Genomic DNA, 12,609 nt, shown 5'->3' with positions numbered 1-12,609 from the left:
AGATCTAATTCCAGTTCTGCACAAATTATTTCACAAAATAGAAGTAGAAGGTACTCTACCCAACACATTTTATGAAGCCACTATTACTCTGATACCTAAACCACAGAAAGATCCAACAAAGATAGAGAACTTCAGACCATTTTCTCTTATGAATATCGATGCAAAAATCCTCAATAAAATTCTCGCTAACCGAATCCAAGAACACATTAAAGCAATCATCCATCCTGCACAAGAAGTTTTTATTCCAGGGATGCAGGGATGGTTTAATATACGAAAATCCATCAATGTAATCCATTATATAAACAAACTCAAAGACAAAAACCACATGATCATCTCGTTAGATGCAGAAAAAGCATTTGACAAGATCCAACACCCATTCATGATAAAAGTCTTGGAAAGATCAGGAATTCAAGGCCCATACCTAAACATGATAAAAGCAATCTACAGCAAACCAGGAGCCAACATCAAAGTAAATGGAGAGAAGCTGGAAGCAATCCCACTAAAATCAGGGACTAGACAAGGCTGCCCACTTTCTCCCTACCTTTACAACATAGTACTTGAAGTATTAGCCAGAGCAATTCGACAACAAAAGGAGATCCAAATTGGAAAAGAGGAAGTCAAAATATCACTTTTTGCAGATGATATGATAGTATATATAAATGACCCTAAAAATTCCACCAGAGAACTCTTAAACCTGATAAACAGGTTCGGTGAAGTAGGTGGATATAAAATTATCTCAAACAAGTCAATGGCCTTTCTCTACACACAGAATAAACAGGCTGAGAAAGAAATTAGGGAAACAACACCCTTCTCAATAGTCACAAATAAAATAAAATATCTCGGCGTGACTCTAACTAAGGAAGTGAAAGATCTGTATGATAAAAACTTCAAGTCTCTGAAGAAAGAATTTAAAGAAGATCTCAGAAGATGGAAAGACCTCCCATTCTCATGGATTGGCAGGATCAACATTGTAAAAATGGCTATCTTGCCAAAAGCAATCTACAGATTCAATGCAATCCCCATCAAAATTCCAACTCAATTCTTCAACGAATTAGAAGGAGCAATTTGCAAATTCATCTGGAATAACAAAAAACCTAGGATAGCAAAAGCTCTTCTCAAGGATAAAAGAACCTCTGGTGGAATCACCATGCCTGACCTAAAGCTTTACTACAGAGCAATTGTGATAAAAACTGCATGGTACTGGTATAGAGACAGACAAGTAGACCAATGGAATAGAATTGAAGACCCAGAAATGAACCCACACACCTATGGTCACTTGATCTTCGACAAGGGAGCTAAAATCATCCAGTGGAAGAAAGACAGCATTTTCAACAATTGGTGCTGGCACAACTGGTTGTTATCATGTAGAAGAATGCGCATCGATCCATACTTATCTCCTTGTACTAAGGTCAAATCTAAGTGGATCAAGGAACTTCACATAAAACCAGAGACACTGGAACTTATAGAGGATAAAGTGGGGAAAAGCCTTGAAGATATGGGCACAGGGGAAAAATTCCTGAACAGAACAGCAATGGCTTGTGCTGTAAGATTGAGAATTGACAAATGGGACCTAATGAAACTCCAAAGTTTCTGCAAGGCAAAAGACACCGTCAATAAGACAAAAAGACCACCGACAGATTGGGAAAGGATCTTTACCTATCCTAAATCAGATAGGGGACTAATATCCAACATATATAAAGAACTCAAGAAGGTGGACTTCAGAAAGTCAAATAACCCCATTAAAAAATGGGGCTCAGAACTGAACAAAGAATTCTCACCTGAGGAATACCAAATGGCAGAGAAGCACCTGAAAAAATGTTCAACATCCTTAATCATCAGGGAAATGCAAATCAAAACAACCCTGAGATTCCACCTCACACCAGTCAGAATGGCTAAGATCAAAAATTCAGGTGACAGCAGATGCTGGCGTGGATGTGGAGAAAGAGGAACACTCCTCCATTGTTGGTGAGATTGCAGGCTTGTACAACCACTCTGGAAATCAGTCTGGCGGTTCCTCAGAAAATTGGACATAGTACTACCGGAGGATCCAGCAATACCTCTCCTGGGCATATATCCAGAAGATGCCCCAACTGGTAAGAAGGACACATGCTCCACTATGTTCATAGCAGCCTTATTTATAATAGCCAGAAGCTGGAAAGAACCCAGATGCCCCTCAACAGAGGAATGGATACAGAAAATGTGGTACATCTACACAATGGAGTACTACTCAGCTATTAAAAAGAATGAATTTATGAAATTCCTAGCCAAATGAATGGGCCTGGAGGGCATCATCCTGAGTGAGGTAACACATTCACAAAGGAACTCACACAATATGTACTCACTGATAAGTGGATATTAGCCCAAAACCTAGGATACCCAAGATATAAGATATAATTTGCTAAACACATGAAACTCAAGAAAAATGAAGACTGAAGTGTGGACACTATGCCCCTCCTTAGAAGTGGGTACAAAACACCCATGGAAGGAGTTACAGAGACAAAGTTTGGAGCTGAGATGAAAGGATGGACCATGTAGAGACTGCCATATCCAGGGATCCACCCCATAATCATTATCCAAACGCTGACACCATTGCTTCACTAGCAAGATTTTTTCGAAAGGACCCAGATGTAGCTGTCTCTTGTGAGACTATGCCGGGGCCTAGCTAACGTAGAAGTGGATGCTCACAGTCAGCTAATGGATGGATCACAGGGCTCCCAATGGAGGAGCTAGAGAAAGTAGCCAAGGAGCTAAAGGGATCTGCAACCCTATAGGTGGAACAACATTATGAACTAACCAGTACCCCGGAGCTCTTGACTCTAGCTGCATATGTATCAAAAGATGGTCTAGTCGGCCATCACTGGAAAGAGAGACCCATTGGACACGCAAACTTTATATGCCCCAGTACAGGGGAACGCCAGGGCCAGAAAGGGGGAGTGGGTGGGTAGGGGAGTGGGGGTGGGTGGGTATGGGGGACTTTTGGTATAGCATTGGAAATGTAAATGAGCTAAATGCCTAATAAAAAATGGAAAAAAAAAAAGAAGAACGAACCTGGTAAACAAAGTGTGTTTATAATGTCAAAGCCATGATATACTTAAATAAAATGGTGTCTTTAATTCTATTTAATTGTGTAATGAATATGCAGTAATAATTTCTGTATAAAATATCAAAATATTTTTAAGTAATAAGTGAAGATGAACAAATAAACAAGTCAAAAAAATGAAATTAAATGAAAGCTCAAGAAAAAGTTTTCACAAGAAGCAATTCACCTTTCATAGACAAAATGGAGGTACTCTATGAATCATCAGCAGATCCTTCCTTAAAAAGTAAGGCAAAATGTAGACTTGTTGATTTCAGAGGCCGTCTCTTTTTAGTATTTTACAAATCTTAAATTTTTATAAAATTGATAACCCTAAATTCTAACTTATAAATAAGTAAAATTGCACCAGTTTCCAGGTGAAAAATAAATCTGGGATTGATGAATCCCAATCTGTTATTTGGGGGGTTTAGAGTAGTATGATATGAAAGCAACAAATTAGTTCTTACTCTGCTGTAAATAATGAGGACAATCATGATATTGGGTCATTGACATTCTAAGCATTACAAAATAACCAAACAATTTGATTTTGTACTTAAAATACTGATATAATTATTAACTAGATTCATGTTCACTGATAATGGTAGTTGTTATGATCAGTGTAGTGCATGGTTCAAGGTCAAGAAATTGTAGATATAATTGTACTGAATGTTTTTGTGTACAGAAGGGTGCCAAATGCAACAGGTGTGTTAAGCTAGAAATGGTCTCTCTTAGGCACAGGCATCTTAACACTTGGTGCCCTTTTGGTGGTGCTGTTTTGGGAGGTTTAGGTAGTGTCAATTATTGTTGTTTTCTCTGGGTAGAATTGTGCTTAGGCAGAATTACATGTTCATTAGTGGAAAGTGAAGAATTCTAAGACTTTTCTTTATGAATCTGTGGCAAAGTCAGGGTAGTAAGCATGCTCATTAGTCACAGTGAAGTCTAAGTTCTTCAAGCTATGTGCTGTGAGACACTAACAGTTCTTTTTGTTCCACTAGCTTTAGCAAAAGAATACTAGGCTTTCATGGTTGAGTAAAGATGTGTGATTGATATGTATGTTTTGTTTTCTTAGCTTTGTTTTCTTAGCTTAGCTTTTTATTATACAAGAGTTTAATAAGGAGCTATAAAGCTTACATTATTGAACAAAATATGTTGGCATGTTTAATAAAGGAAAAAAATCAAGTATGCATGATCATGTGGTGCATAAATATATTTCTAGCTATCGAGGCAATATAGCAGAAAAATTGTTAGAGGCCTCCCTATGTTATATCATATGACATTATTTAAAAATAAATTTATTTCTTAGAGTATAACAATATTCACAAGTTATATATGAAATACATCATTTATGACCACCTGTTCACTAAGCTGATATGTAATGGTTGAGGAGTTATCTTGAATTTCAAAATTAATCTATTACTTTTCAATGATAACTGCATATTAGAAACATGTTTGTTTACTTTTAGTAGCAATACTTGGACATAAGCCTGCACAGTTAACCAGATATTCAAATGGGCACCATATAATGTTCAAGGGTAAATAACATCTCTATCAAGGAACAAAGTTTATTTGAATGAGATTAGAAATTACCTAATGGGTTACTCAACAATGCTCAAAAAAGAACATGCTGTTTAATTGCTATAAAAGATCAGTGGTGCCTGATCTCAACTGTATGAATAAGGAGGGTTTCTATGGATCTTGTCACATTCCTGGTGCTCACTCTCTCCTCTCTCATTCTCCTCTCACTATGGAGACAGAGGTCTAGAAGAGGGAGGCTCCCTCCTGGCCCCACTCCTTTCCCGATTATTGGTAATTTCCTTCAGATTGATGTGAAGAACTTCAACCAATCCTTAACCAATGTAAGTATTCCTTGTGCTCCTCTAATACCTTTATAACAAAGATAAATTGGAAGTTGCTTTAAAAGAAAATGTAGTCCTAGAGCCAATAATGTTATAAATGATCATAAAGTCATATATCTTGCTAAGTATTGTGTACCTCATGCCTTTTACAGCTGGCACTTGTCAGAAAGAGAGTAACAAACAAATTTTCAGTTTAGACCAGTTCATTTATTTCATTAATAAATTTAGTTACTAACATCCTGACTGAAGCTTCCCCACTCTCCTCCCAGTTGTTACCCTTCCCACTTAGTCTACTATTCACAGGAGGAAAAAAATGGAGGCAAAGTTTGAAGCAGAGACTGAAGGACTCTTCAGAGACTGCCCTACCTGGGTACCTACCCCATATATGGTCACCAAATGCATATACTATTGTGGATGCCAAGAAGTGCTTGTTGACAGGAGATTGATATGGCTGTCTACTGAGAGGCTCGGCCAGAGCCTGAAATATACATTGGTGAACCCTTACAGGCAATCATTGGACTGGATGAGTTAGAGAAAGGACTGAAGTAGGTGAAGGGATTTGCAACCCCATAGAAAGAAAAACAGTATCAACTAACCAGAGCTCCTAGGGACTAAACCACCAACCAAAGAGTACACATGGAGGCACTCATGACTCTAGCTGCATATGTATCAGAGGATGGCCTTGATCCTGTGAAGGCTTGATGTGTCAGCATAGGGAAATGCCAGGAATGGGAGGCTGGAGTGGGTATGTGGGTGGAGTAGCATCCTCATAGAAGCAGGGGGAGGAGAGATTGAATAGGGGGTTTCTGGAGGGGAAATTTGGAAAGGAGAAAACATTTGAAATGTAAATAAAGAAAATATCCAGTAAAAGAAAAGAAAATGGGAAAAAAAGAAAAACTTGTGACTACTACTTATCTTTTAAAACAGCAGGGGTTTTTTCTTTATATTTTGTTGAAGGTCAATAGTAATATTTTTTTCAGTAAGTTAGGTAAACTTTTAGACATAAATTTTTACTGAAGCCATCTATTTGATCCTGTACCCTAGAGAAATAAATTGATGCCTAATTTAGCTAACTACCAGTGGACGTGGAATAATACAAGAAATGCAAAAGAAGAATTCAAACTTTCAGCATAACTGGTGATATTTATATCTATTTTTAGTTCATGCAAGCCTAAATCTGGAGTTCAAAATGCTGTGAGATAAGAGACCATTTTTCCAGAAAATACTGCATATGTGTGGTACACCTTCTGGAGCGCCCACTCTCTGTGTTTGTAGTAGCAGTAAACCAAATCTGGAATGATCAATAGATTCATTTGTGGTGACTTAAAACTTTACACTTCAAACCTCATATGGGCCTAACCTTATTGCTTTACTTCTGCATCATTTTTCTACTTAATTGGTATACTTGTCTATTTCTTGTGAGTACTGTATCACTATAGTTCTATAGTAAAATTTCATGTGTTATATTGTTGTACCTTGAACAGTATTTTTACTCCTTAAGAATTCGTTTACTACTCTTGGTTCATTATGGTCCCATATGATGTCCTCTCTGTAAACATGGTATCAGAAATTCGACATAAAGACTTAACTCTGTAAATTAAATTTAGTAGTGCATGTATTTTGTACCTTGTACTTTGACTTCTGTTTTGTGTTCATCTTCTGGTCAGAGTGGCCTGTAGTTGAGTTGAAGGTTTCCACCCAAGTTGTAGTCTGGATTTCTGCAGAATAAGGTGGCCTCTGGTTGAGCAGGACATTTCTGTTCAAGTTAGTAGGTTGGAGAAGGTGAGAAGGGTGAGAGGCGTGATTTCAGTTTGAGTTGATAGGCACTGAGAAAGAGAGGGCAGTCTGCAGCCATGTGATAGCCTAACTGGAGTTCTGGTGACTGGTGTCCTGTTGAATGTGTTGATGAAAAAATTCATTGTAATCTTTGCATAACAACTGCCTGAACCCTAAGCCATTACATGGTTGACTGTAGGCAATTGATAATTACCACAATGTTATATAAATAAGCTTCAGAACCATTTGAAAGTGAGGTTGCCTAACTAAAAACATTAAAATACAGAGATAATATCAGTGTGAATGAGGTTTACACTATGTAGATTAAGGTACATGTTTGCTAGTGTTTGTCTTTTCTTTCCTTTTTCCAGTTCTCAAAAACCTATGGCCCCGTTTTCACTCTGTATTTGGGCTCACGGCCCATTGTTGTATTGCATGGGTATGAAGCAGTGAAGGAAGCTCTGATTGATCATGGGGAGGAGTTTTCTGGTAGAGAAAACATCCCAATGTCTGAAAAGATTAATAATGGCCTTGGTAAGTAAGTGTATATATTCATGTGTAGGTTACATAGTATTTACTGTGAGATATAATATTGAAAGAAAGGGATGGCTTCCTTCTTAGATACAGTGGGACCTCTCTATGGTTTCCACTCTCACCTGTTCCTAGCATCTATTTCTAGTACGTTCTCATTTCTTTAGGCATTACTTTTAGCAATGGAAACAGTTGGAAAGAGACAAGACGTTTCACACTCATGACCCTAAGGAATTTGGGCATGGGGAAAAGGAACATTGAGGATCGTGTTCGAGAAGAAGCACAGTGTCTTGTGGAAGAACTAAGGAAAACCAAGGGTAAATATCAATTTATACACTTGCATCTTAGTTTAGGTATGTGTGCTTAAGTCATATTGGTAATGTTCTATCTAAAACATTTTCATTGTTTTTAATCAGAAATAATAATATAGGTTTCAGGTTAACTTTCTGCTGAGTTGTAGAACTTTGAGTTCTCATTAGCACAAATGTAGTTTCCCCATTGTGGATCATTTCACCAGAGAGTAAATGTTACTGATAGAGATGAGAGATGATATTGGTTTTCTATTTCTTGGTTACATAGGTTTGCCCACATTGCCCGAGCTCTCCAGAGAGTCCTCTAGGCCCATGTTTATAGCTCTGTGTATCCATGATATGATCAATGTTTTCCATTTCACAGCAGAATATTTTAGTAGTTATTATGTATGGTATAGCTTATCAAAATTTTATTATTAATTATTTAAAAATCATTACAATTTTGAGAATCTCTCATGTGCTTTGATAATTCTTACTTTCCTATATACCCAAAATTATGTTCATAGACTCTAGTGTGTACCTTATATACATGATATTTTAGACAAATTTTATTAGTACTTTCAGAGTTTTATAGTTGATTTTAAAATACTTAAATGGAAATAGATTTATATAATTCTCCCCATTTCCACCATCCATTCCTTCCCATCACTTGTCCTCATTATATGCCTCCCATTTTCTTCTTCTTCCTCCTCTTTCTCTTTTTTCTCCTCATTCTCCTCCTCCTCCTCATCATCATCAATATCATCACCACTATTAGTATTATTATTATGTACATGCATGTACATCCATTAAGAAACTGCCTCATGAGTGTATCTTTCTTGACGGATGTAGTCTATATAATTTCATAGCTGACCAATCTCCAAATATAAAACCAATTGGTAGGTTCATTATTTATAGAGGATAATTTTTCCTACCCCAGCAGTCATATGTAGTTACCTCACTAAGGGTAGGCCTCTGAAATTTTTCTCTTCCCACGTTAACACATCTACTGATTTGGTCATTTTTTCCATCTTCTTTGTAGCCATTTCTCAGAGAGCTTTTTATACTAGATTGCTTGATATTCTGTTTCTTACAATGTTTTTGCCTCCTCTTCTGCATGTTCCTTGAACTATACATGCAGAAGTTTTTATTTAGAAGTTTTGATTGTGGGGGTATCTGTCTGGTAACCCACAATATCTTGGTATTTTCACTGTATCCAATTATGCCTTTCTGTGATGGTCCCCCATTTGCTGTAAAAATGGACCTCATTTTTAAGGGTATTTTATTTTATTTTTATTATTATCTTTAATGTTTAAACAGTCTAGTCATTATCCCCCTCCTGTTCTAACCTCTGTCAGTTTTTCATTCCATTCCTCCTCAACAATCTCCACAAAGTTTCCCCCACCTCACCTCCACTTCCAGCTAAGCATTCACACATCTTGGGGCCTCATATCTCTCCAGGCATAGGTGCTTCTTCTCTCACTGAGCTCATATTAGGCAGTCCTCTGCTGTATACATGTTGGGGGCCTTGGATCTGAAAGTATATGCTACTTGCCTGTGGTACATGAGAGATCTCAGGGTCCAGGATTGTTAAGACTGCTGGGATTGCCCTCCATCTCACTTCTTCCACCCTTTCCCTAATTCAACCACAAGGGTCCCTAACTTCAAAATATTGGTTCGGTGTAATTATTTGCTTCTGTTTCAGTGAGCTGCTTGTTGGGCCTCTTGGAGGCCAGCCATGCTATACTTTTGTCTGTAAGTCTATCATAGCATCAGTAATAGTGTCAGGCCTTGGAGCCTCCTCTTGAGATTGGTCTAAATTTGGGCTTGTCACTAGACCTCTTTTCTGTCTGTCTCTTTTCCGTTTTTGTCCCTTTAGTTCTATTAGACAGGAATGATTCTGTGTCAGAGTTTTGACTGTGCAATGACAACCCCATTCCTCCTCTTGATACCCTATCTTTCTTTTTATTTTTTATAGCACTCTTTTTTTTCCAGAGTAGCTGTTGCTTTTTTTTTCCAATTTTTTTGACTAGGTATTTTCCTCATTTACATTTCCAATGCTATCCCAAAAGTCCCACACACACACTCATCCCCACTCCCCTATCCACCCACTCCCCCTTTTTGGCCCTGGCATTCCCCTGTACTGGGACATATAAAGTTTGCAAGTCCAATGGGCCTCTTTTTCCAGTGATGGCCTACTAGGCCATCTTTTGATACATATGCAGCTAGAGACAAGAGCTCCGGGGTACTGGTTAGTTCATATTGTTGTTCCACCTATAGGGTTGCAGTTCCCTTTAGTTCCTTGGGTGATTTCTCTAGCTCCTCCATTGGGGGCCCTGTGATCCATTCAATAGCTGACTGTGAGCATCAACTTCTGTGTTTGCTCGGCCCAGGCATAGTCTCACAAGAGACAGCTATATCTGTGTCCTTTCAGCAAAATCTTGCTAGTGTATACAATGGTGTCAGCGTTTGGAAGCTGATCATGGGATGGATCCCTGGATATGGCAATCACTAGATGGTCAATCCTTTCATCACAGCTCCAAATTTTGTCTCTGTAACTCCTTCCATGGGTGTTTTGTTCCCAATTCTAAGAAGGGGCAAAGTGTCCACATGGATGATTGTTTTGATGTGTTCTTGGATTCGGTTAGCAAGAACTTTATTGAGGATTTTTGCACCAATATTCATAAGGGATATTGGTCTGAAGTTCCCTATCTTGGTTGGGTCTTTTTGTGGTTTAGGTATCAGAGTAATTGTGGCTTCATAGAATGAGTTGGGTAGAGTACCTTCTGTTTCTATTTTGTGGAATAGTTTGTGAAGAACTCAGATTAGATCTTCTTTGAAGGTCTGATAGATCTCTGCACTAAACCCATCTGGTCCTGGGCTTTTTTTGGTTGGGTGACTATTAATGACTGCTTCTATTTCTTTGGGGGATATAGGGCTGTTTAGATCATTAACCTGATCTTGATTCAACTTTGGTACCTGGTATCTGTCTAGAAACTTCTCCATTTCTCCAGGTTCTCCAGTTTTGTTGAGTATAGCCTTTTGTAGAAGGATCTGATGGTGTTTTGGATTTCTTCAGGATCTGTTGTTATGTCCCCTTTTCATTTCTCATTTTGTTAATTAGAATGCTTTCCCTGTGCCCTCTAGTGAGTCTGGCTAAGGGTTTGTCTATCTTGTTGATTTTCTCAAAGAACCAGCTCCTCGTTTGGTTGATTCTTTGAATAGTTCTTCTTGTTTCCACTTGGTTGATTTCGCCCCTAAGTTTGATTATTTCCTGCCTTCTACTCCTCTTGGGTGAATTTGCTTCCTTTTGTTCTAGAGCTATTAGGTGTGTTGTCAAGCTGCTAATGTGTGCTCTCTCTAGTTTCTTTTTGGAGGCACTCAGAGCTATGAGTTTTCCTCTTAGAAATGCTTTCATTGTGTCCCATACGTTTGGGTATGTTCTTGCTTCATTTTCATTGAACTCCAAAAAGTCCTTAATTTCTTTCTTTATTCCTTCCTTGACCAAGGTATCATTGAGAAGAGTGGTGTTCAGTTTCCATGTGAATGTTGGTTTTCTATTATTTATTTTGTTATTGAAGATCAGCCTTAGTCCATGGTGGTCTGATAGGATACATGGGACAATTTCTATATTTTTGTATATGTTGAGGCTTGTTTTGTGACCAATTATGTGGTCAATTTTGGAGAAGGTACCATGAGGTGCTGAGAAGAAGGTATATCCTTTTGTTTTAGTATAAAATGTTCTGTAGATATCTGTCAGATCCATTTGTTTCATAACTTCTGATAGTTTCACTGTATCCTTGTTTAGTTTCTGTTTCCACGATCTGTCTACTAGTGAAAGTGGTGTGTTGAAGTCTCCCACTATTATTGTGTGAGGTGCAATATGTGCTTTGAGCTTTACTAAAGTTTCTTTAATGAAAGTGGCTGCCCCTGTATTTGGAGCATAGATATTCAGAATTGATGGTTCCTCTTGGAGGATTTTACCTTTGATGAGTATTAAGTGCCCCTCCTTGTCTTTTTTGATGACTTTGGGTTGGAAGTCGATTTTGTTAGATATTAGAATGGCTACTCCAGTTTGTTTCTTCATACCATTTGCTTGGAAAATTGTTTTCCAGCCTTTCATTCTGAGGTAGTGTCAATCTTTTTCTCTGAGATGAGTTTCCTGTAAGCAGAAAAATGTTGGGTCTTGTTTGTGTAGCCAGTTTGTTAGTCTATGTATTTTTATTGGGGAGTTGAGTCCATTGATATTAAGAGATATTAGGGAAAAGTAATTGTTGCTTCCTGTTATTTTTTGCTGTTTAAGTTGGCATTCTGTTTTTGTGGCTGTCTTCTTTTATGTTTATTGAGGGATTACCTTCTTGTTTTTTCTAGGGCATGGTTCCCGTCCTTGTATTGTTTTTTTTTTTTCTGTTATTATCCTTTGAAGGGCTGGATTCGTGGAAAGATAATGTGTGAATTTGGTTTTGTCCGTAGGTTTGGTCTTCTCATTGTGTCCTGGATTTCCTGAATGTTTTGAGTTAGGATCTTTTTGCATTTTCCGTTTTCTTTGATTGTTGTGCTGATGTTCTCTATGGAATCTTCTGCACCCGAGATTCTCTCTTCCATCTCTTGTATTCTGTTGCTGATGCTCAAATCTATGGTTCCAGATTTCTTTCCTAGTGTTTCTATCTCCAGCGTTGCCTCACTTTGGGTTTTCTTTATTTTGTCTACTTCCCTTTAAGGTCTTGTATGGTTTTGTTCATTTCCATCACCTGTTTGGATGTGTTTTCCTGTTTTTCTTTACGGACTTCTACCTGTTTGGTTGTGTTTTCCTCTTTTTCTTTAAGGACTTGTAACTCTTTAGCAGTGTTCTCCTGTATTTCTTTAAGTGAGTTATTTAAGTCCTTCTTGATGTCCTCTACCATCATCATGAGATATGCTTTTAAATCTGGGTCTAGCTTTTCGGGTGTGTTGGGGTGCCCTGGACTGGGCGAAGTGGGAGTGCTGGGTTCTGAGATGGTGAGTGGTCTTGGTTTCTGTTAGTAAGATTCTTACATTTACCTTTCGCCATCTGGTAATCTCTGGAGTTAGTTGTTTTAGT

The 12,609-nt window shown here is 38.0% G+C and overlaps 2 protein-coding genes across 3 annotated transcripts in view; one reads left to right on the top strand and one right to left on the bottom strand.

Annotated features, from left to right (window-relative positions):
- Cyp2c39 (cytochrome P450, family 2, subfamily c, polypeptide 39) overlaps nt 1-12,609 on the bottom strand; it is a 222,223-nt gene that overhangs the window by 101,750 nt on the left and 107,864 nt on the right. The gene's annotated exons all lie outside the window — the stretch shown is intronic.
- Nucleotides 4,716-12,609, top strand: part of Cyp2c38 (cytochrome P450, family 2, subfamily c, polypeptide 38) — a 73,548-nt gene continuing 65,654 nt past the window's right edge. The window contains exons 1-3 of one of the 2 annotated variants that reach the window (NM_010002.3): nt 4,744-4,932; nt 7,080-7,242; nt 7,407-7,556. In NM_010002.3, coding sequence (NP_034132.2) covers nt 4,765-4,932; nt 7,080-7,242; nt 7,407-7,556 — 481 coding nt within the window. In that variant the 5' untranslated portion in view covers nt 4,744-4,764. Of the gene's footprint in view, nt 4,933-7,079; nt 7,243-7,406; nt 7,557-12,609 lie in introns of both variants that reach the window. The other variant, XM_017318054.2, reaches the window with a different exon arrangement.

This window comes from Mus musculus, chromosome 19, assembly GCF_000001635.26.
Source record: "Mus musculus strain C57BL/6J chromosome 19, GRCm38.p6 C57BL/6J".
Taxonomy (NCBI): domain Eukaryota; kingdom Metazoa; phylum Chordata; class Mammalia; order Rodentia; family Muridae; genus Mus; species Mus musculus.
The sequence above is the reverse complement of the archived record's forward strand: the minus strand, read 5'-3'. Positions and strand labels throughout refer to the sequence as shown.